The sequence below is a fragment of the Eretmochelys imbricata genome, chromosome 23 (genome assembly GCF_965152235.1).
Source record: "Eretmochelys imbricata isolate rEreImb1 chromosome 23, rEreImb1.hap1, whole genome shotgun sequence".
NCBI lineage: Eukaryota > Metazoa > Chordata > Testudines > Cheloniidae > Eretmochelys > Eretmochelys imbricata.
Genome location: NC_135594.1, coordinates 2,727,495 through 2,752,075, shown reverse-complemented (window position 1 = coordinate 2,752,075; position 24,581 = coordinate 2,727,495). Strand labels below are relative to the sequence as shown.

The following is a 24,581-nucleotide window of genomic DNA, read 5'->3' as shown; positions in this document are numbered from 1 at the left end:
GCCCAGGAGACTATCACATGGCCCCTCTCTGCTTGGCCCAAACCCTCCTCACATTCCCCGGCTGCGGACAAACCCCAGCCCCCCTCCCCATGCCCCGGCACTTTTGCTGAAGCAGCCGTTTGCTTCGACACTTTAATCCCCTCGGAAGGTCCCTCCGGATCCATTTAAAGAACGTGTGGGCGGGGAACGATCACAGTACAAACCCACCCCTTGACTGAGGCCAGAGCCTGAAATTTACAGCATAGACCCACTTGCCAGCCCCCTAACGCAGCCCGCCGGGGTCCCCGGAGCAGGACCCTCCCGCTCCCTGCCAGCAAGGCAACCTCCTCGTGCCTCAGTTTACAAACGAGAATCATCCTCCCACCCCCCTTCCAAAACAATCCGCTCCGAGTTCCGCTTGCCAAGGCAAAAGCTGCAGCACCCCCTGCTGGGCAATGTGTTAAGCGCAACATGGTACACTCCCAAGAGTTTCCAAGCCTGATTTCTTATGCTCCCAGCCCCCCTGCTCTAGCCACCAGACCCCACTCCCCTCCCAGAGCTGGGGATGGAACCCAGGAGTCCTGGCTCCCAGCCCCCCCTGCTCTGAGCCCCAGACCCCACTCCCCTCCCAGAGCTGGGGATGGAACCCAGGCGTCCTGACCTCTGATCAGTAGCTGCTCTATCACCCCCTGGCTGTAGGGGGCAGCAGCCCCTCTGAGCCCCAACTCCCCTCCACCGCCCACTCTGCATAGGGGGGCTCTAGAGTCCTTGAGTCTTTGCCCCCCGGATGTTCTGCCCGTCCCCCCTGCAGCGTGTGTGCGGGGACGGGGGGGAGCTCCCAGCACAGACGGAGCGGGCTTCATTTCTTCTTCTTGCTCCGGCGGCCCCAGCGCGGCTGGCCTCCCCCCCCTTCGCGCCTCTTCTCCCAGGTGGGCATGGGGGGCTCGATCTCATTGGGGCGGCCCCCTCGGTCCGGGACGCCGCCCATCAGCACCTGCCAGGGGGGTGGGGAAAACAGGAGCAGAGGTAAAAGGCAAGAAAGACACCCAGCCCCCTCCTCCCCCCGCTGCACCCACCCCGAAAGGGAGCGAACGGCGGGGTGGGAAGGGCCCAGCGCCTGGCCCGGCCGGAGCTCTGGTCCTGGTGCGACGCACGGGGGGGGGGGGGGGGGGTCTCGTGCACCGGCAGCAAGCTGCTCTGCATGGGGGCGGGGCTGCGGGGCAGTGCTGCGTGTTCCCCCCCCCGGCCCGGGCGCTGCACGTACCTTGTTGATGGCGCAGCTGGTCCGGTGGCGGCAGAGCCCGCTGCTGGCACTGACAATGCGCGAGGCGTCCTCGCGGGCGGCCAGCAGCCGGGCCAGGGTGACGCCGGAGGCGACCGACTCAGCCTGCCGCAGCGGGGAGAGGGCAGCCAGCAGGGCGGCGCCGCGGGCCTGTGGGAGGAAAAATCCTTCCCGGTGAGACAGCGTCAGCCCAGGTCAGACACCCTGGGACCCGGCCCCTCCGCAGCCTCAGCAACTCCAGACAGGAGCCGGCGCCCCCCGGAGGGGAAAGGCCCCACGTTCCAGTCCCTGCCCCGGGGCCGGACGGGAGCCGGTGCCCCCCGGAGGGGAAAGGTCCCACGTTCCAGTCCCTGCCCCGGGGCCGGACGGGAGCCAGAGCTGGCCCCACGTTCCAGTCCCTGCCCCCCCAGCCAGCCAGTCCCCGCCCTGGGGCTGGATGGGAGTTGGCGCCCCCCGGAGGGGAAAGGCCCCACGTTCCAGTCCCCGCCCCGGGGCCGGACGGGAGTCGGCGCCCCCCGGAGGGGAAAGGCCCCACGTTCCAGTCCCCGCCCCAGGGCCGGACGGGAGCCGGCGCCCCCCGGAGGGGAAAGGCCCCACGTTCCAGTCCCTGCCCCGGGGCCGGACGGGAGCCGGTGCCCCCCGGAGGGGAAAGGCCCCATGTTCCAGTCCCTGCCCCGGGGCCGGACGGGAGCCAGAGCTGGCCCCACGTTCCAGTCCCTGCCCCCCCAGCCAGCCAGTCCCCGCCCTGGGGCTGGATGGGAGTTGGCGCCCCCCGGAGGGGAAAGGCCCCACGTTCCAGTCCCCATCCCAGGGCCGGATGGGAGTCGGCGCCCCCCGGAGGGGAAAGGCCCCATGTTCCATTCCCTGCCCCCCCAGCCAGCCAGTCCCTGCCTTGGGGCCAGATGGGAGGCAGCACCCCCCAGAGGGGAAAGGCCCCGTGTCTCATTCCTTGGCACCAGCCAGGCCTCTCCCCTCACTGGAATCCCCCCGGCCCCTCACCTTCGCCCTCTCGGACCAGTGGAAGGACTGCAGGGTGACGTTGAAGCGCGTGATCATCATGCGCTTGCGGCATTCGTACTCGGCGCACAGGGCTCGCCGGATCCCCTCCAGCGCCTCCTAGCCGGGAGGGACAGAGCCAGCCGCTCAGCTGCAGGCTGCCAGAAAGCCAGCCCCCCCTTTTCCTCCCACTGCACTGGCCCCCCTCAGGGGAGAAACTGAGGAACAGGGAGGGGTGCTACCTGTTCCAAGCCAAAGAGGGAGGCAGGGGCGGAACCCAGGAATCCTGACTCCCAGCCCCCCTCCCCACACACACGAGACCCCAGTCCCCTGCCAGGGATCAAACCCAGTTATGATCCTTTAATGAAGGTCTGTTAAGAGCCCTATGCAATGGGGTGGGTCTGTGCATGGTGGTTAGGCACCGGGATTCTCTGGCAGGAACAGGGGAGTCAGGCGCCGGGATTCAATCAAGGGCCTAACTCCCTTCGGCTGCTTTTGAACCCTGCGGCCCAGGCCGGGCTCCGCAGCAGCCGGGAGCTGACCCAGGGCCAGCCCTGAGCCAGGAGCAAAGCCGCGGGTTCTGCGCTGGCCCACGCGACCCCCGCCCCCCGCGCCCCTCCGTACCCACTGCTGAGCTGTCAGCGACGCCCTCAGCAGCGGCGCCATCTCCTGGTGGCCGGGGGGCAGCGCGGACAGGGCCTCCGCTGCCTAGGGGGGAGAACGCGAATTAAGCAGGGAGACATGGCGCGGGCAACTGCAGCCGGCGAGGGAAAGGCGACACCTGCCGGGCGGCTCCAGCAGCCTGAGACAGCAACAGGGGCTTGTCGTCCTGCAGCTGGGGTGCCCTGTTTATTCATTGTACGGCACGGTGCCTCGGAGCTGCCGCCAAGCCCCTGCCCTGAGGGCGGATCGGGGCTGGCGCCCCCTCGAGGGGAAAGGCCCCGTGTCCCATTCCCTGCCCCCCGAGCCAGCTGGATCAGGGCTGGTGCCCCCTAGAGGGGAAAGGCCCCGTGTCCCATTCCCTGCCCCCCGAGCCAGCTGGATCAGGGCTGGCGCCCCCTAGAGGGGAAAGGCCCCATGTCCCATTCCCTGCCCCCCGAGCCAGCTGGATCAGGGCTGGCGCCCCCTAGAGGGGGAGGCCCCATGTCCCATTCCCTGCCCCCCGAGCCAGCTGGATCAGGGCTGGCGCCCCCTAGAGGGGAAAGGCCCCGTGTCCCATTCCCTGCCCCCCGAGCCAGCTGGATCAGGGCTGGCGCCCCCTAGAGGGGGAGGCCCCATGTCCCATTCCCTGCCCCCCGAGCCAGCTGGATCAGGGCTGGCGCCCCCTAGAGGGGAAAGGCCCCGTGTCCCATTCCCTGCCCCCCGAGCCGGCTGGATCAGGGCTAGCGCCCCCTAGAGGGGAAAGGCCCCATGTCCCATTCCCTGCCCCCCCCAAGCCAGCTGGATCAGGGCTAGTGCCCCCTAGAGGGGAAAGGCCCCATGTCCCATTCCCTGCCCCCCGAGCCAGCCGGATTGGGGCTGGCGCCCCCTAGAGGGGAAAGGCCCCATGTCCCATTCCCTGCCCCCCCCAAGCCAGCCGGATTGGAGCTGGCGCCCCCAGAGGGGAAAGGTCCCCGAGCCCCAGGCGCCCTGAAGCTCTCCCAACAATCGGTGCATCTGACTCCTCACCTTGGATTTTATGTCCTCCAGGAGCTGGGGAACGGGGCAGGTCGGGGCCGGCTCCGGCCTGCCCAGCGCCTGGCTGATGAGCCGCAGCTCCCGCCGGGCAGCGTCGGCCCCCTCTCCCTGCTGCGGCGAAGGGGGGCGTTTCCAGCTCAGGAGCCGGGCGGCCTGCAGCTCTGAGCTCAGGAAGCCTTGGGAGAGAACACGGGGGTGAGAGAGACACGGGGCTCTTCTGGCTGCGGCTGGCAAGGCAGAGGGGGCGCTCTGGGCACCGGGTGTCAGACATGTGCCGGCCCCCTGGGGCGGGGATCTTTATCTGGCCCAGGGCTACTAGGACTCCTGCGTTCGATTCCCCACTTCCAGACCATCTGCTTAGACCCCACTCCCCTCCCAGAGCTGGGATAGAACCCAGGAGTCCTGGCTCTCCCCCAACCCCTAGACCCCACTCCTCTGGGAGAGTCGGGAATAGGACCCTGGAGTCCTGGCTACCGACTAGCGAGGGCCCTTCCCGCCGTCACTCACACAGCAGCTGGAGGCAGCTGTGGGCGCTGCCCAGCCGGGCGGTCACGTCCCCCGTGGTGAGCGCGGGGTAGGGACAATGCAGCTCTTGCAGCAGCCCGCTCAGCTCAATCTGGAAAGTCTCGGCATCTTCAGGGCCTGCACCAGAACAGGAGAGACTGATGAATCCCTGGGCCCCGCGCCCCTGGCATGCTTCCGCCCCCCCCACCCCACCCCACGGAGTGGGCGGGCTGCACAGCCAACACCCCGCTACTGGAGCAAGCCCTGCCTCTTCGGGAGGGAACGCCCCAGGACAGGGGGTGGGGAATGGGGCACGGGGCCTTTCCCCCAGGGGGCACTGGCTCCCATCCAGCCCCAGGGCAGGGGACTGGCTGGCTTGAGCGCGGGATGTGTGTGTGGAAATGGGATTACTCTTGTGATAAACCGTTGGATCACTAACTGGGGTGTATCTGCCTCCACAACATCCTGCTGCAGCCAGTTCTGCAGGTTAACAACACTCTCTCTCTCTCTGGCAGATCTGTGTGCCCCATAACCATAGCATCTGAGCACCCCAGAGTATATCTATTCTCACCACCCTGCTGGGAGGGCAGGGCAGAGCTATTATCCCTATTACACATATAGGGAAACTGAGGCACAGAGAAGCTAGGTGCCTTGGCCAAGGTCACACAGGGAGTCCATGGCAGGGCAGGAAACTTATCCCAGGTCTCTAACCACTGGGATACGCTTCCTCCCCAGGGTGTAATTACGCTGCCCGTATGATTATCTGTGATAACGAACCCAGGGGACCCAGCTGGGAGTGGAGCTCCCCTGTCACTCCGGGGTTGGTGTCAGGCAGGTCACAGCATCACCAGGGCCGCTGGAGGAAAGGCCCCGTGTCCCACTCCCCACCCCCGGCGGGCCAGCCCCCTCCCTCCTCATTTCCCGGCAGGTAACTCACCGCTGGTGGGACTGAGGTCCTCCTCCAGGGGGCAGAGGGCTCGGAGCTCCGCCACCAGCTGGGCGCAAAGCGCGGTGAACTCGGGGCTCCGCACCCCGGCCTCGGCCAGGCGGACAAAGGTTTCCTCGGAGAGCGGCCCCAGGGACCTGGGCACACGGGGCAGGGCTCAGCGCCCCACAGACCTGGCAGCCGAGCCCAGATCCGACCACCAGCTCCCCCTGCCAGTGTGCCAGGCCCCCCACTGCCCCCCACCCCCCAACTCTTCCCCAAAGTTGCACCTATTCCCCCCACTGCACCCACCTCCCTGTTCACCCTGGAACATTTAGGTCTCCCTGTCCCCCCTCACATCCATCTCCCCCAGAGCCCTGCTCCCCCACCCTCCAGCCCCAGAACCTCTACACCCACTGATTCCCAGCCCCCGCAACCCCAGAACCCAGCCCCCTGCTCCTACATCCCCCCAGCTATGTACCGTCCACACCCACTGCCCCCTCCTCCCACACCCCCATGCACGCACCCCACTCCACCCCCTCAACCCCCTGCCCCACACACCCCACTCTACCCTCCCCAGGCATGCACCCACTCCACTCCCCCAACCCCCTGCACCCCACGCCCCCCACGCATGCCCCCCACTCCACTCCCCCAACCCCCTGCACTCCACGCCCCCCACTCCACTCTCCCAACCCCCTGCACTCCATGCCCCCTGTGCACGCACCCCACACCACTCCCCCAACCCCACTCCCCCGGGCACGCCCCCCACTCCACTCCACTCCACTCCCCCAACCCCAGGCACGCCCCCTACTCCACTCCCCCAACCCCCTGCACTCCATGCCACCTGTGCACGCACCCCACGCCACTCCCCCAGCCCCCTGGGCACGCCCCCCCCAGCCCCACGCCCCCCATCCCATGCCCCCACTCCACCCACCCAACCCCCTGCACTCCATGCCCCCTGTGCACCCCCCCACTCCACTCCCCCAACCCCAGGCATGCCCTCCACTCCACTCCCCCAGCCCCCTGCATGCCCCGACCCCACTCCACTCCACTCCACTCCCCCAGCCCCGCGGGCACGCCCACCCCCCCCGCCCCACGCACGCTGTGCACGCCCCCCACTCCACTCCACTCCTCCAGCCCCCCGGGCACGCCCCACGCACCCTGTGCACGCCCCCCACTCCACTCCTCCAGCCCCCCGGGCACGCCCACCCCCCCAGCACCCCACGCCCCCCCCGGCACACACCCCATTCCACCCCCCCCAACCCCCTGCACCTCAAGCCCCCCGGGCACGCCCCCCACTCCATCCCCACAGCCCCCTGCACCCACGTCCCCCACGCTACCCCCCCAGCTCCCCGCGCCGAGCCGCCCCTACCCAGCCGGCCGCTGCTCCATGGCCCAGGGTCAGCGCCGCGCGCCACGGCCCGGCCCCAAGTTCAAAGTCTCCCAGCAGGGCGCAGAGCAGCCACGCACGGGCCCCGCCCCCTCTGCACCCCGATTGGCTACGGGGACGGCGTGGGCGGGGCTCGGGAGGCTAGGAAGCGGATTGGCTGAAGGTAGAATAACGACTCCCAGCCAATGAGAGCCTCCCCTTCCGCTCTCACCCGCCTCCCAGCCAATCTCCCACCACTCAACCAACCGCAGCCTCCCCACCCGTCACCCATTGCCCAGCCAACCAGAGCCTCCTCTTCCCATATGACCCGCCTGCCAGCCAACCAGAGCCTCCGCTTCCCATATAACCCGCCTGCCAGCCAACCAGAGCCTCCTCCTCCCATATAACCCGCCTGCCAGCCAACCAGAGCCTCCTCCTCCCATATAACCCGCCTGCCAGCCAACCAGAGCCTCCTCCTCCCATATAACCCGCCTGCCAGCCAACCAGAGCCTCCGCTTCCCATATAACCCGCCTGCCAGCCAACCAGAGCCTCCGCTTCCCATATAACCCGCCTGCCAGCCAACCAGAGCCTCCTCCTCCCATATAACCCACCTGCCAGCCAACCAGAGCCTCCTCTTCCCATATAACCCGCCTGCCAGCCAATCACAGCTGCTTTCCCCCCATATAACCTGCCTCCCAGCCAATCACAGCCTCTTTCCCCCATATAACCTGCCTCTCAACTAGAGTCTTTCATTTCCCCCCCCCACCTGCCTCTGGGCCAAACCGAGAGCTTCTTCCTCCTCCATCGTTGCCAGAGATGCTGCTGGTTTTGTGCTGGTGATGCGGCTCCTTCCACCTCCCCGCAGCGTCCACCATCACCGCAGGCTGGGCCCCAGTGCCAGGGGCAGCAACCTACTTGCCATGCTGGGGAAACTGCCTGCCAGCACCACGGGCTCAGAACCTACAAGCTGGGTCCCGAGAGGCTATCGGGAGATTTAAAAAATCCAAAGACCCCCCCCCCGCCACAGAAAACCTCCTAACCCCCCCCCCCAACTAGTTTTTGGGTTGTTTTATTGCACTTTGGGCTACCTGTTTTCCAGTCCAGTAGGGGCACATTTGGGACATGTATTGTAGTTTCTTCCCACCACCAGGCTGGAAAGGTCTTCCCATTAAAATGAAAGCCAGTATTTCAGAAATGGCCTAACCTGATGCTCACTTTAGATAAGCTATTACCAGCAGGACAGTGGGGTGGGAGGAGGTATTGTTTCATATTCTCTGTGTATATATAAAGTCTGCTGCAGTTTCCACGGTATGCATCTGATGAAGTGAGCTGTAGCTCACGAAAGCTCATGCTCAAATAAATTGGTTAGTCTCTAAGGTGCCACAAGGACTCCTTTTCTATTTCAGAAGAGTGTCATGACTCCTGGAGCTCGGACTTGAAAATCACCAGCTCTTTGGCTACAGCAGTCGAGACCCTGGATTTCTTCTCCCTGCTAATCTCTAGTTCTTGTCATCTGAAGATGTCCCAGCACTTTATAAAAAGAGGGCAGTACCATTATCCCCATTTTATAGAGGGGGAAACTGAGGCACAGCGAGGCAAGTAGCTTTCCCGAGGTTACCCAGCAGGCCAGCTGCAGACTTGGGAACAGCCCAGGTCTCCTGGTGTCCACTGCTCTACCCACTACGTCGAGAGGAAGTCGCTACAGGTATAAAGTTGCAGCACATTCTCCCAACGAGAGCTGACTGGAACTCAGAATTTCCATTAGGTGGGAAACGTTTACACTTCAAACTTTGGTTTCATTCCAAGTCAGAAAAACAAACATTTTCACAGACCTCTAGGAAACAAACAAACAAAAAAGAGTTTGGGAATTTTCATTGGGCCCCTTTAAATTTCATTTTGAATTTTTTTTTCCATTTCAAGATTATTTTTATTATTACAATATATCATAATTAAGGCCCTTCGTTTTTGGTTTTTAACCAACAAATCCCTAGCTTTTACAAAAGCTATTATGCAGTTTTTACTGATTTTCACCCAAAGTTTAGACTGCTCAAGTACATGAAAATACTGATTCCGTTAAGCAAATCCAACCCATTACATCCGGTAGATATATTGATGTTAAAGACAAATTAGTTGAAACGTACATGCAAGGCTGTCTGTCTAAGTAAGGCGGTGGAGTGGAAGATACACACACGTACATATGTGTATTTACTGTTAATGTACAGGTTTCAGAGTAGCAGCCGTGTTAGTCTGTATTCGCAAAAAGAACAGGAGGACTTGTGGCACCTTAGAGACTAACCAATTTATTTTGAGCACAAGCTTTCGTGAGCTACATTCAGTCATGCATCCGATGAAGTGAGCTGTAGCTCACGAAAGCTTGTGCTCAAAATAAATTGGTTAGTCTCTAAGGTGCCACAAGTACTCCTGTTGTTTTTGTTAATGTACAGTTCATGAAATTAACCACAGTATTAAGCTGCTTTGACTTTCAATATGCTTCTCTATTTCTTGCTTTTTCTCTGTCCTCCATCCCACCATTCACTCCAATATTTACCCAGAAAATTGTGAAGTCAATTTTTTGCACCGTTTAATTTCTGCAATAAACTCCTATAAATTCCCAGGAAATTTTAAACAGAATAAAACCTGAAAACAAAGGGCCTTTGTCACAATATGCCATCCCCTTCTGACGTGTCCTAATAGATATAATCATAATATATAACGATAGCTGAAATATTGGATTATTTTTCTTTTACTCGAGTTTTAAAATCATTAAGAGCAGCTGCAATTTAGCGCTGCTTGAAGCATCTTATCTCTTGTTGATGTTGCAATAAAACCATCTGACACTTTGGTCTGTGTGTGACTGGCACATTTCAGTGTCTGACAACTATTTGCATCTCTTGAATCTGGCCGTAGCTGATCAGAATGATCCCTTTCTGGACCTATAAATCTAGGAAGCTCGAACCAGCACCTCCAAACCCCACCACAGAAGGAGGGGAAAACATTTAAGAGTCACTTTTGCTAAGATTTAATATACAACATACACTTTTAAATAGAACATTCTCCTCTGATTCCATTCCCCCCTTTTTAATTTTTTTTTAAATACACAGAAATGACAATATTGAATATACAAATCTGATAAAATACTTAAACAAGGAAAAAAAATTAGATTGGCAACCACAAAAAAATTTTAATATTAACTTTTTCTCTTTGTTTGTTTGGTTTTTTTCCCCTCTCTGTCCCCCTCTGCACTTTTTTATATATAAAATAGCATTAAAAGAATCTCATTCCTGCAGTAATATACAAGACCCGCTCTCCGCACCCTTCTGTATTTCGGTCGGCTCCCTGCTGTATTGGCCCCAAGGTTATCATAGGGTCATTGGCACACACAGCTTTGTCAGGTTTTATACAGTTATGATTTGTCTTGTTTTGTTTTCTGGGAAGATTTTGAAAAAAAGAACAAGGATGGAGAAATGGGAATAGGACCCAGTGTACTACTGAACACACTCAAATCTGGCCAGGCCAAGCCCTAATCTTGTTTACATTGGGGTAAAACTAGGGTCACTCTATTAGGTTCACATGGACAGTCAGATCAAACCAAGTGTCTTTCTAGTTCATTCTCTCGTCTCCAATAGAGGCCAATAAATAGATGGTTCAGAAAGAGGTGCCCCCTACTGGGTAATTATGGCATAGCTGGCCCATAGGGTCAGTTCCCTCCTGACCCCTGATAGTCAGAGGTTGGGTCATGCCCTATAGCATGAGGGTTTATAGCCCTGCCAAAACTCTTGGTTATTTTAAAGATATTTAATATTCTACTTCTGGGTTTAGTTATCTGTATAAACATCCAGTCGTTTTTCTGAAGGATGTTAAACTTTTGGCCTCAGAGGAGAACTTGTGGCATTGAGTTCCCCAGGCTAACTGTGCAGCAGGTAAAATAGCGAGGTTCACATATTGGTTTTCAGGTTGGGAATCTTCAAAGGAGCAGAAGCGATTTAGGTGCCAGGCTCCCATTGGGTCAGGCACCCCATTCCCTTAGAAACAGCCCGGCCTCAATATGCTGCCTTTCTGTGGTTACTCCAGATTTACACCAGTGTAAAGAGATCGTACTCTAGCCCCATAAACCCCACCCTCCTTGCAATTACACCATTGATCCAGTTTCTCCTGATTTACTACAATGTAACACCACTGATTCCAATCAAGTTACTCCTGATTTACACTGATGTAACCTCAATGTTCTAAACCAGTGTAACACCACTAATCTAACCCAAGATACTCCTGATTTACACCAGTGTAATGCTATTGATCCAAACAGAATTACAACTGGTTTACACCCATGATACCACAATGATCTAAACCAGAGTAACTCCATTCATCTAAACCAAGTTACTCCTGATTTATACCAGCAGACACCACTGATCCAGAGTTATCCCTCGTTTATACCACCGTACTGCCACTGATCTACATGGAGTCACTCCTGATTTACACTGGTGCAATGCTATTGATCCAGATAATCCTGACTTACATCACTGTAACTCCACTGATTTGAACTAGTGTGACTCCCGATTTAAGCAAGAGGAGAATCTGTGCTAGCAGATGCGGAGGGACCCAACCTGCCCCCGCATCACTCTGGTTTTCTGCCCCACTGTGCGCTGCAGGGACACCCTCCCTCCCCCACAAAAATCAGTTGTCCCGACTTAGGGGAAAAAGAGAGAAGTAAATAGATAAGAGGTGGGGCTTGTTGCAAGGCCCTCCCACAACCCCAGAGTCAGCTGGATGCAGCTGCTTTAAAAAAAACCTGACCAGGAGCTTCCCTTGGCCAGAGGTCCCTGGCTTTGTTTCACGTCTGGCAGCAAGGGGTGGCAGGGGGGACCTGTTTTGCCCAGTGGGAAGGCTGATGCCTCATCCCAGTGGGAAGTGAGCTGAGCTCCATCAAACTCATGTCACACAGGGGCCCCCAAACAGCCAGTGTGGGGCAGGATGGGGGGTAATGACTCAGCTGGGGTAAAACTCCGAGGGTCCCACTGGTTTTTGGTCCTGGATTTTCTTTGCTTTCCCCTCCCCTCCCACTGATTGTGGGGCCCAGGGACAGAGATCAAAGTGCTTTCAGGCAGCTCTGCTTCACCCCCACTGGATTTGGAGAGATCAGCCCCTCTATTCCACACTTACTGGGTCCCAGGGAGGGTCAGCCCCTGAGTACCACATCCTGTGGCTTTGCACAGTCTAGTCTTAAATGTCGCAAGAGGGCTCCCGTCCTGTCCCTCAGGGAGGCTTGGTAATACTTCACTGCTAGGCAGTGCAAGCAGGAGGTGGAGGAATGGTATGAGACTAGAGGGACATCGGGATTAAGTGACTTGCCCAAGGTTATACAGCAAGACAGCTGCAGAGCTGGGAACAGAACCCGGGAGTTTTGACTCCCAATCCTTTGCTCTAACCACTAGACCCCACTCCCCACCCAACACAGAGAAGAGAATCCAGGAGTCCAGACTCCCAGTCCCATGGATCTAATCCACTAGATCATCCCACCCCCACACTACCAGAACTGGGAATAGAACTCAGGAGTCCTGGTTTCCAGCCCCCCTGCTCTAACCCACTAGATCCTACCCTCTCCCCGATTTGGGAAGAGAACCCAGGAGTCCTGATTCCCAAGGCCAATACTTCTTCGACCCCAAATTCCTTAGGAATCCAGCTCTTCTTTTCAGCAGTACCAAGATAAGTCCTCCCAACTGGGTTTAACACAGAGAGCGAGCAGGGGCCGCACGGCTCCCGTTTGCTTTGGACCTGGGCCAGCAGCTCGAGCTTTTTCAGCACCATGACCCCAGGTTACAACAGCTCCAAAATAACAGTTTCGGGATCCAACTCCCCTTCCCGTCCTGCTCCAATGACAGGGAGGCCGTGCACGACCCTGGGCTAAAGAACCTACGATCTAGGTAAAGTCTGCCCTGCTGGGAATGGATGCAGCTGGTGCTTTGCCCAAGAGATTTTGCCTGGCAACCCCGCAGCGCCGATCTCCCGCTGTGTGGTATCAGGCTGGCTCAAAACCCAACCCACCTTTGCCCATTTGGCGGGGGAGGAGATTCCCATGGAGTCCAGAGACCTCCCCGATCCATTGCCCCTAGGGGCCAGGCTGGCCTCACTTACCCCTGTCCTGCTGGGAGAGAGGGGAACAGCATGGGGAACGAGACTGAATTGTACAAGCTCTCTGCTCTGTGGTGACTGGGGTAAAACAGAGGTAGATGCCAGACATCAATGGGGAAGGGGTGTCACAAGGGGAGCTGCAGACAACCCTTCCCTAACTTCCCTGGAAATTGTAGCCCAGCGAACACTTCAAGGGGAGCCCCATTGTTCCAGCCTGGGACCCAGAAATAAACCATGGGAACTGTATTGGGGCGGGGAGGGTGGGGGACAGAACTTGGAGGGGTGCTGCAGCTTGTGTACCCTGTAAATCGAACCCTGTCTGCCTGTCGTCCTTGTGAAAAGGATGCCCCAGCATTGTGCGGTTATAAAGCTGCAGGGAAGGTTTTTTCGTTTTGTTTTTGTTTTTTATATAGGAGCATTTTTCAGCACAAATTAGTTTCTCTTGCTCCCTGGACTCCCTCCTGAGTACAAAATAAAAATCCAGTGAACATCCATTTAGGATATTTTCTTTCCTTCTGTTGTTCTTTGTAACCCTTTTTTAAAATTGAAAAGAAATCCCTGTGGCCCCAGCCAGACTGGGTAAAGGAAGGAGGGGGTAACATAGTCTACTGGTCACCCCACCACTACACACACAAAAACAGGTGTGCGGACACAGCTGGATTGGGTGAAGGAGGGGTTAAATTTTATTTGTTCCCTCCCCCCCCCCCCCGATAGCTAGGAGGAAGGGAGGGGGTAAAACTGCCCCCCGCATGACCATCTACCCATCTCTCCTGAGACCGTCGTTTGTTTGTTTTCTCTTTCTTCCATTACTTTTTCTTTTTTTTTTTTTTTTTTTTAATTTTTTCTTTTTATAAAAACGGACCCAAAATGTTGAAATTTTAAAGGAAAAAAAAATGAAACTCACCAGCCACGCCTGACACTCGGAATAAAACCGCCTAGTCCCTCCCCCTCCAAACACGGGACACGGGGGGTAGGGCGTGCAAGAGAAGGGGGAATCAGCCCCCCCGCCGCCGTTTAAGACCGCCTCCGTCTCTTCGCCTCTCTCCCCCCCAGCCAAGCCAAGAAGAGCGCCGCGCCCCAGCCGGCTTCACCGCACAGCCTTGTGTTTCCCACCGCAGCAGCCGCAGTGCTCCCCACACCAGTGACAGGCGCGGAGTGGCAGGTAACAGCACATGCAGGGCACGACGAGGGAGAGGGCCACCAGCGCCATCCAGCGGATGCAGAAGTGCGGGTGCCCCAGGTCGCAGGAGCAAGGGTCCGAGTACTCGCCCTCCGAGTCTGACATACAGTGGTACAGCATGCTCTCGGCACACCACATGCAGGTGAGCTGGTAGACGCAGCGTCCGATGGGGTCCGGCGCGTCCTGGCACTGGCCCCGCCCGTTCTCCTCGTGGTTGAAGACGTCCCGGCAATAGACGCAGCGGGAGGGCACGGTGTCTTCCTCCGAGCCCGCCCCGCCGCCAGCCCCTGGCTCCTTGGCGTGCTTCTGCTTGGGGGGCGAAGGGGCGGCATGGATCCGGCAGGACGGGGAGCCCTTGGGGTCTCTGAGGCGGCCCTCGCCGCCCGCCCCTGCTGCAGGGAAGCGGCGCTCCTTGCTGCCCTTCTCGAAGTGCACGCACATGCCGACCTTGTCGGGGTCGGCTTCCCGCTTCTGCACTGCCGCCCGCCTGTAGTCCTCATAGCCCTTGCTCACCCACAGGTCCTTGCATGGGTTGATGCTCTCTAGCTCCTCCTCGTCGTGCAGGGTCAGGTGCTGCAGGGGCTGGGTCTGCACCTGTGGCAGGGGGAGACAGAGGTATATCCTGCACTGTTCTCCCACTTCAGCCTCGTTAACCTGTGGGACTCGCCACAGCAGGACATCACTGAGGCCGGGAACAGAAGGACCAATTCTGGAGCCAGCAGTACAGGGCTCTTGGAGACAGAACTCAGGAGTCCTGGCTCCCCGATGTGCTCTAGCCACCAGACCCCACTGCCCTCCTAGTGCTGGGAACAGAACCCAGGAGGCCAGATGCTCTAACTCTAAGATCCCACTCCCATAATCTGAGAGCTGGCAGAGGAAAAGGAACCATGTCCTCAGGCCTGCTGGCAGGAGCCCTCAGCTGCAGCCCCAGTCCATCAAGGCAAGGGCATTGCCAACAGCCCAGCTGCCCATCACATCCCCTCCCTGTGCCCTGGAACTTGGGGGCCCCTGTCCATACGGAACAGATCCCTGCACCACGTAGAGGATGCAGACCAAATATCAAAGCCCAGAGGAGCAGATCGAGATCAGGGCCCCTGTTGTGCTGGGCGCTGCCCAGACCCCGACCGAGATCGGGGCCCCATTGTGCTGGGTGCTGCCCAGACCCCGACCGAGATCGGGGCCCCATTGTGCTGGGTGCTGCCCAGACCCCGACCGAGATCGGGGCCCCATTGTGCTGGGTGCTGCCCAGACCCCGACCAAGATCGGGGCCCTGTGCCGGGCACCGCAGACACACAGGGTGAGAGACACTCTCTACCCTGAAGAACTCCCAATCTTAATAGACAAAGGGTTGGAGAGAGAAAGGATTATTACTCCCATGTCACCCATGTGGAAACTGAGGCATGGAGAGATGACACAGCCCGTCTCACATAGGTGATTCTGTGGCAGAGCCCCAGCTCAGAGTGCTAACCCCAAGCCCATCCTCCCTGTGCACAACAAAGACCCCCAGATACCAAAGAAAACAAGAGATTTTATTAACGCCTGCTTAACTCAGACACTCTACAAACAAGTGGGAAAAAAGTGCTCTCTGTTAAAGATCACTACCCCCACTCTCCACCCCCCAGTTTCCATGCAGGGCTGGGAAAACTCACAACACATGTTCTCAAGTTCTCCAAAAAGTCACCAGCAAGACTAGTGGGTGGAGTGGACATGCCTGGGATTTCCAAAGGTACAAACCCAGTGCCGCCCCACCCCGCCCCCATGCAGGACAGCTTTAACTTGAGAAGGCGCCACCAGCCCATGGAAAAGATTCTCTCTCCCATCTCTTTCCTCGGGCTACGCAGTGCCCTCCCCCATCGCGCCCAGGGCCACGGACCGCTGCCCCTCCCTGCCCAGACCCACCTGCCCGCCCTGGCTGGTCGGCGTCGACCCCTGGGCCGTGCTGAAGGCAAACTCCTCGGAGGCAGGTGAGCGGATGTAGCAGCTGGAGGAGGACTCGCTGGTCACAATGGTGATGTGTTTGGGGAGCATTTCCTTCCGGCTGTTCGAGGAAGATTCGCTGTCCGTGTGCATCTGGGAACAAAGGCGGTGGCTGTCACTAAGAAAGAAGCACCCCCTACTGCTGCACAGGGGTCAGCACTGACTGTGCAGGGAGAGCGCCCCCTACTGAGCCCCCGCCCTGGTCCCTGCAGCCCAGTGCCCCTTAGCACCGCATCGGGGCCCTTGGGGTCAAGCACTGACCGGGAGGGGAGAGCGCCCCCACCCTGCTGCCTGCAGCAGCCAGTTGTTCCTCAGAGGTCTCCCTTCTAAACACTGACCATGACACATGCTGCTTGGCATGTGTGGTCTGCCATGATCCCAGTATAAGGAGACCGCTGGTCAAGCTGGGAAGGGGTCTGTTTTTCCTAGCACTAGTCCAGACCTTTATCAGCCAACATCTCCCTCTTGGGCCAGTTGTCCCCCAGCTTGGGTCCCTATTTCCCCTCCCCTCTCTGGGACCCCCACCTCCTTGTGGGAATGGAGACCGTGGAAATCCACCCCAGCTGGTACTCACACCCCAACCTGGCTAGGGAGTAAACATGGAATCAGACGGGAAGTTTCCCAGAGCGGAATGGCATCACGAAGGCCTTTCACAGATTTTAAGGCCTGTCTCACTTATTTAGATTGTGGGCTCTGTGCTAATCCGTGCTTGTACATCACCTGGCGAATGGGCTGTTTTTCTGGCTGGCCCTAAGACCCTATTGGAATCTTATTCTACGGATTACTGGAATCTTATTCTATAGATTATTAATCATGTTTATTACTGGATCCTCATGCAAGACTAAAGTGTCTGTTGAGTCAGTGTGAAGTGATGGAAACAGCCTCAAGCCTGGCTGAGAGCTGTTTTTGTTCAGAAGATCACCTGGTCCAATCATCCGTGGGACACGGGGTCTGTTACCATCTAATTTTGAAGTTCTCAGTCATTTTGACGGCGAGGGCTTTAAGCAGCTAGAAATAATGCATAGATTTCAAGGCCAGATCATCTAGTTTGACCTCCTGGATAACACAACCCAGAGAACTGCCCCAAAATAATTCCCGGAGCAGATCTTTTAGAAAAACATCTCATCTTGATTTAAAATTGGTCAGTGATGGAGTATCCACCACGACCCTTGAGAATTGTTCAGTGATTGATTGCTTTCACCCTTATAAATTTACACCTTATTTCCAGTCTGAATTTGTCTAACTTCAGCTTCCAACCACTGGGTTGTGTTCGACCTTCCTCTGCTAGACTGAAGAGCTGATTATTAAATATTTGTTCCCCATGGAGGTACTGATGGACTGAAATCAAGTCACCCCCACCTTCTCTTTGATAAATTAAGCAGATTGCGCTCCTGGAGTCTCTCACTACTAGGCTGGTTTTCTAACCCTTTGATCTCACTCCTGGCTCTTCTCTGATCCCCTCCCATTTATCAACATCCTCCTTGTGTTGTGGGCACCAAAACTGGATGCAGGATCCCAGAAGCGGTCACACCAGTGCCAGATACAGAGAGAAAAGAACCTCTCGGTTCCTATCGGAGATTCCCGTTGATGCATCCCAGTATGGCGTTCGCTTTTTTGGGCGCAGTGTCGCACCAGCAGCTCATGTTCAGCTGATTATAATAAGGAATCATTAGACCATCTAGTCTGACTTGCACTGCTCCCAGTTACCCCTGGATTGAGCCCCATAATTAGTGTTTGGTGAAAGCGACTCCCCCAGAAAGGTGACCAGCCTGGATCTGAAGACCTCAAGAGATGGAGAATCTCCCGCTTCCTTTGGGAGTTTGTTCGAGTGAGTAATCACCCGCACTCTGATGGGTGCTTTCTAACTGGAACAGGCCTGGCTTTTACTTCCAGCTGTTGGTTCTGCCTCTCTCCGCCAGACCAAGGATCTGGGATGTTTTCCCCCAGAAGGTACTTCTGTCCAGTGCTCAACTTACCAACCCTGCGTCATCTGTCCCATCAGCGTCATCCTGAGACGAGGAGGAGGAGGAGGAGGAGGAGAGAGAACCTGGGAAGGGAAAACGGAGGAAGGTACATGAAAGTCAGTCCCCCCAGGAAGGACACGGGCCCAGTAAGGTGTCCGGTTACTGGGGGCGGAGCTGGGAAAAAGCATTTGATGCTGGGAATGCAAAGGACCTGTGTTGGGGTCTGTCCAGGTGGGACCCCAGTGGTGGGATCCCAAGGGGGAGGGACATAAGGGCACCCCCGTTGCCTCAAGCAGGCCCAGCGCCTGGTGCACCCACCCCGCAGGGACCTGAGGGTGCCAGAGCTTTGCAGCTGGAGCGACACCTCAAAAGAAAAGGGGATGTCTGGGGCCGCCCGGACCCCTCTGTGTGGGGGTGACACAAACATACACGGGCACTCTCTGTCTCCCTCCAGGGGCTGCAGCACGTATAGCGCTTTCTGAATCAGCTCTAAAGTAGGTTTCAGAGTAACAGCCGTGTTAGTCTGTTTTCGCAAAAAGAAAAGGAGGACTTGTGGCCCTTAGAGACCAACCAATTTATCTGAGCATGAGCTTTCGTGAGCTACAGCTCACTTCATCGGATGCATACTGTGGAAACTGCAGAAGACATTATATATACACAGAGACCATGAAACAATACCTCCTCCCACCCCACTCTCCTGCTGGTAATAGCTTATCTAAAGTGATCATCAAGTTGGGCCATTTCCAGCACAAATCCAGGTTTTCTCACCCTCCGCCCCACCCACCCAAATTCACTCTCCTGCTGGTAATAGCCCATCCAAAGTGACCACTCTCTTTAAAATGTGTATGATAATCAAGGTGGGCCATTTCCAGCACAAATACAGGTTTTCTCAACCCCCACCCCACCCCATACACACATAAACTCACTCTCCTGCTGGCAATAGCTCATCCAAACTGACCACTCTCCTTACAATGTGCATGATAATCAAGGTGGGCCATTTCCAGCATAAATCCAAGTTTAACCAGAACGTCGGGGGGGGCGGGGAGTGTTAGAAAAAAACAAGGGGAAATAGGCTACCTTGCATAATGACTTAGCCACTCCCAGTCTCTATTTAAGCCTAAATTAATAGTATCCAATTTGCAAATGAATTCCAATTCAGCAGTTTCTCGCTGGAGTCTGGATCTGAAGTTTTTTTGTTGTAAGATAGCGACCTTCATGTCTGTGATTGCGTGACCAGAGAGATTGAAGTGTTCTCCGACTGGTTTATGAATGTTATAATTCTTGACATCTGATTTGTGTCCATTTATTCTTTTACATAGAGACTGTCCAGTTTGGCCAATGTACATGGCAGAGGGGCATTGCTGGCACATGATGGCATATATCACATTGGTGGATGTGCAGGTGAATGAGCCTCTGATAGTGTGGCTGATGTTATTAGGCCCTTTGATGGTGTCCCCTGAATAGATATGTGGGCAAAGTTGGCAACGGGCTTTGTTGCAAGGATAGGTTCCTGGGTTAGTGGTTCTGTTGTGTGGTATGTGGTTGTTGGTGAGTATTTGCTTCAGGTTGGGGGGCTGTCTGTAGGCAAGGACTGGCCTGTCTCCCAAGATTTGTGAGAGTGGGGTGGGAGAGAGGGGGATGGAGGGGTGAGAAAACCTGGATTTGTGCTGGAAATGGCCCACCTTGATTATCATACACATTTTAAAGAGAGTGGTCACTTTGGATGGGCTATTACCAGCAGGAGAGTGAGTTTGTGTGTGTGTGTGGGGGGGGGGGGGGGGCGGAGGGTGAGAAAACCTGGATTTGTGCTGGAAATGGCCCAACTTGATGATCACTTTAGATAAGCTATTACCAGCAGGAGAGTGGGGTGGGAGGAGGTATTGTTTCATGGTCTCTGTGTATATAATGTCTTCTGCAGTTCCCACAGTATGCATCCGATGAAGTGAGCTGTAGCTCACGAAAGCTCATGCTCAAATCAATTGGTTAGTCTCTAAGGTGCCACAAGTCCTCCTTTTCTTTTAGCTCTAAAGTAATTTGGGGATGGTTCACTCAGGCAGCTGCCCCTTGTGCTTTTAGCGCCAGAGCTCCTGGGTTCAATCCCCGGGGGGGTGGCATGCTGGGCACGTTCCAGACAGAGCAGAAGGGAAGGTTCCCATCCCAGGGGCGGGCAGGCAGGCAGGAGGGGGGAAATGCAAAGGGGGTCTTCTACGGGGATCAGTTCGCTTGAGGGGGCACAGCAGCAGTGGGCCAGTGCAGGGTAGTGTCCCTTAAAGCCGGTGAGCCCTGTAGCAGCACTCAGTGTGTTCCAGGCTGCAGAAACCAGACAGGATTTGGGGGCAGGCGTGCTTTCAGAAGAGCGGGGGGAGGCTGGACTGTGTGTAGGGGGCTGGCGGGGAGGGGCTGAGTGTGAATGGTGAGAATGCTGGCACCGCGGAGGGGCAACATGAAGGAAGGACTGGCAGAGACAGGTGGAGTGCTGCAGCGCCCGGAGATTTAAAATCTGATGTGCTGGCGGACGGGAAAGAGGGGACGGGACGCCGGGACGGTCAGGGGAAAAGGACACGACCAGGCCCGACAGCACGGATTGGAGGGGGGCAGCGTGCCAGAGAGCAGAACGAAGCAGCCCCCCAGCCAGGAGAGGGGATGGGGAGCAGAGACTGGGCGTGTCAGGGTCGGGGTGTGTCAGGGTTCCTTCCCCACTCTGAACTCTAGGGTACAGATGTGGGGACCTGCATGAAAGACCCCCTAAGCTGATTCTTACCAGCTTAGGTTAAAAAGTTCCCCAAGGTACAAACTTTGCCTTGGCCTTGAACAGTATGCTGCCACCACCAAGCATTTTAAACAAAGACCAGGAAAAGAGACCACTTGGACACGTCTTTCTCCAAAATATCCCCCCAAGCCCTACACACCCCCTTTCCTGGGGAGGCCTGAGAATAATATCCTCACCAATTGGTTACAAAATCATCAAAGACCCAACCCCCTGGGTCTTGGAACAATGAAAAATCAGTCAGGTTCTTCAAAGAAGGATTTTATAAAAAAAGGAAAAGAAAGGCAACAATCATCTCCGTAAAATCAGGATGGAAAATAATTTCCAGGGTATTCCGATTCAAAACACAGAGGATCCCCCTCTGGGGGAAACCTTAAAGTTACAGAAAACAGGAATAAACCTCGCTCTTAACACAGGGAAAATTCACATAAAACAAGACATAAGCTAATCCGCCTTGCCTGGTTTACCTAGACTGGCTGCAATATTGGAGACTTGGATTGGGATGGGTTGGAGAAGATGGATTTCTGTCTGGCCTCTCTCAGTCCCAAGAGAGAACAACCACGTAAACAAAGAGCACAAACAAAAGCCGCCCCCTCCCACCCCAAGATTTGAAAGAATCTTGTCCCCTTATTGGTCCTTTGGGTCAGGTGCCAGCCAGGTTAGCTGAGCTTCTTAACCCTTTACAGGTAACAGGATGTTGCCTCTGGCCAGGAGGGATTTTATAGCACTGTACCCAGAAAGGTGGTTACCCTTCCCTTTGTATTTATGACAGGGCGGGAGACAGGCAGGAATGGATTATGGGGGCAAAGGAGAGGGAGGAGTTAAGAATAACCCCCAGACCATGGTGGGAGGGGGGAAGTGGAGAGGGCTGGGGAGGGGAGATAAGGAGCCAGGCTCTGGTGCAGTGCCCAGGCCTTTAGATCCCTGGGAGCTCTCTAGGGAGTTGACCCAACAGCGGGGGGACAGCGAGGTGGGCAGCAGGGCCTGGGCGGGGAGGGTTGGGAAGACAGTGTTCCCCTGAGGTGCTGGGACCTCCAGCTGGGAATCCGGGGCTCCCTCCCTCCCCTGGCAACTCCGACATGGAATGCCATCCACCGAGGTGCAGCAACGGCACTGGGGCATCGGGGCCTCCTGAACATCAACAGCCTCCCCACCCACCCCCGGCCGGCCGCAAAGGGTTCATATCTCCATGGCACAGGTGCGGGAAACCGAGGCCGAGACATGTCTGAGGTCAGACAGGTAGGGTCGGTGGCTGACCCGGGAACTGACCCCACGTCTGCTTCCCTGCAGCTGGCTGTCTTGGCCACAGGGCCGTGCTAAGGTGAACTCAGGTCGCTTCCAGCATCAGGGTTCGCTTGGTTCTGACCAACAGCCCCTAAGGGGCGGGTGAGGAACAGGCAGGACCCATGCCACCAACCGGTGCCCACATCTCCCACCAGTCCCTCCCCAAGCCAGACCAGAACCCCCAAGGGGGAGCCAGCCAGGCTCAGGACCCCAGCCAGCACACCCATGGGGCTGCCAGCCAGCCTCACGCCCCCTGCATCTCTCACATTGCCTGGGCCCCGCACCCCGCCAGGGGCAGCCAGCCAAACCCTCGCCCGCTGAATCCCTGCGGGCCCCGGAGGATGGCGCCCCACCTTCGGCGAGCTCCTCCAGGGCGGCCTGCACGCTCCGCTCGAAGGCTGCGGCATCGGCGGGGCTCTGGAAGGTCAGGCCGAACTTGCTGTCGCCGACTTTCCAGTGGTGGAAGATGGGGTTCACCTTGTTGTAGACGAGGTCCTTCTTCAGCACGCACTCCAGGATGGTCTGCAACGGAGAGGGGGAGATTAGGGGCGGGCGGGGGGGGGGGCCCCACAAGCTGCCCCTCCCCCCCAACCCCTCCCCAGGAGTCAGGCTTACGGTCTGGTCCCGCAGGCGCTCCCCGCAGATCAGGAACTGGCGCCGCTGCCCGCCCTCCTCCGGGCGCCGCACCTTGCCGATCATGACGTGGCTCAGGCCGCCCCCGCCCATGGGCACCCATCCCCCGCTCGAGTCATCTCGGGTCATCACCACAGCTCGCACCCGAAGCATGTAACTGCGGGGGGCACAAGGAGGCTCAGTTAGAGGCTCGGCCGCCCACTGCCCGGCTCCCCACACGCAGTCTGTGTGTCCGCGCCGTCCGTCGCACCCCGTCTCACGAGCACCCGCCGCACGGGCCCTGCACGCCGTCCGTCGCACGGGCCTGCACGCCGTACGTCGCACGGGCCCTGCACGCCGTCCGTCGCACCCCCTGTCTCACGAGCACCCGCCGCACGGGCCCTGCACGCCGTCCGTCGCACGGGCCTGCACGCCGTACGTCGCACGGGCCCTGCACGCCATCCGCCGCACCGCCTGTCTCGCGAGCACCCGTCGCACGGGCCCTGCACGCCGTCCATCGCACCGCCTGTCTCACGAGCACCCGTCGCACGGGCCCTGCACGCCGTCCGTCGCACGGGCCCTGCACGCCGTCCGTCGCACCGCCTGTCTCACGAGCACCCGTCGCACGGGCCCTGCACGCCGTCCGTCGCACGGGCCCTGCACGCCGTCCGTCGCACCCCCTGTCTCACGAGCACCCGCCGCACGGGCCCTGCACGCCGTCCGTCGCACGGGCCTGCACGCCGTACGTCGCACGGGCCCTGCACGCCATCCGCCGCACCGCCTGTCTCACGAGCACCCGCCGCACGGGCCCTGCACGCCGTCCGTCGCACGGGCCCTGCACGCCATCCGTCGCACGGGCCCTGCACGCCATCCGCCGCACCGCCTGTCTCACGAGCACCCGCCGCACGGGCCCTGCACGCCGTCCGTCGCACCCCCTGTCTCACGAGCACCCGCCGCACGGGCCCTGCACGCCGTCCGTCGCACGGGCCCTGCACGCCGTCCGTCGCACGGGCCCTGCACGCCGTCCGTCGCACCGCCTGTCTCACGAGCACCCGTCGCACGGGCCCTGCACGCCGTCCGTCGCACGGGCCCTGCACGCCGTCCATCGCACCCCCTGTCTCACGAGCACCCGTCGCACGGGCCCTGCACGCCGTCCGTCGCACGGGCCCTGCACGCCATCCGCCGCACCCCCTGTCTCACGAGCACCCGTTGCACGGGCCCTGCACACCGTCCGTCGCACCGCCTGTCTCACGAGCACCCGTCGCACGGGCCCTGCACGCCGTCCGTCGCACCGCCTGTCTCACGAGCACCCGTCGCACGGGCCCTGCACGCCGTCCGTCGCACCCCCTGTCTCACGAGCACCCGCCGCACAGGCCCTGCACGCCATCCGTCGCACCGCCTGTCTCACGAGCACCCGTCGCACGGGCCCTGCACGCCGTCCGTCGCACCCCCTGTCTCACGAGCACCCGCCGCACGGGCCCTGCACGCCATCCGTCGCACCGCCTGTCTCACGAGCACCCGTCGCACGGGCCCTGCACGCCGTCCGTCGCACCCCCTGTCTCGCGAGCACCCGCCGCACGGGCCCTGCACGCCGTCCGTCGCACGGGCCCTGCACGCCATCCGTCGCACGGGCCCTGCACGCCATCCGTCGCACCCCCTGTCTCACGAGCACCCGTTGCACGGGCCCTGCACGCCGTCCGTCGCACCGCCTGTCTCACGAGCACCCGCCGCACGGGCCCTGCACGCCGTCCGTCGCACCGCCTGTCTCACGAGCACCCGCCGCACGGGCCCTGCACGCCGTCCGCCGCACGGGCCCTGCACGCCGTCCGCCGCACGGGCCCTGCACGCCGTCCGCCGCACCGCCTGTCTCGCGAGCACCCGCCGCAGGGGCCCTGCATGCCATCCGTCGCACCGCCTGTCTCGCGAGCACCCGCCGCA

General features: G+C 58.5%; 2 protein-coding genes across 3 annotated transcripts; both read right to left on the bottom strand.

Annotated features, from left to right (window-relative positions):
* Positions 1-118: 118 nt before the first annotated feature.
* On the bottom strand, positions 119-6,845 carry FAM98C (family with sequence similarity 98 member C). 2 transcript variants are annotated; one of them, XM_077840260.1, is made up of 8 exons: positions 6,736-6,845; positions 5,376-5,521; positions 4,442-4,576; positions 3,926-4,110; positions 2,882-2,965; positions 2,261-2,377; positions 1,244-1,411; positions 119-973 (listed from the first exon to the last, which is right to left on the bottom strand). In XM_077840260.1, the coding sequence occupies exons 1-8, from the start codon at positions 6,753-6,755 to the stop codon at positions 839-841; spliced, it is 990 nt and encodes a 329-aa protein (XP_077696386.1). In that variant the 5' UTR covers positions 6,756-6,845; the 3' UTR covers positions 119-838. The 2 variants fall into 2 exon arrangements, with proteins under 2 accessions (XP_077696386.1, XP_077696387.1); XM_077840261.1 differs by lacking the exon at positions 2,882-2,965.
* A 7,101-nt stretch (positions 6,846-13,946) lies between these two features.
* On the bottom strand, positions 13,947-22,817 carry SPRED3 (sprouty related EVH1 domain containing 3). The gene is made up of 5 exons (XM_077840259.1): positions 22,647-22,817; positions 22,385-22,553; positions 17,993-18,063; positions 15,939-16,109; positions 13,947-14,633 (listed from the first exon to the last, which is right to left on the bottom strand). The coding sequence occupies exons 1-5, from the start codon at positions 22,815-22,817 to the stop codon at positions 13,947-13,949; spliced, it is 1,269 nt and encodes a 422-aa protein (XP_077696385.1).
* Between the last annotated feature and the right edge of the window lie 1,764 nt (positions 22,818-24,581).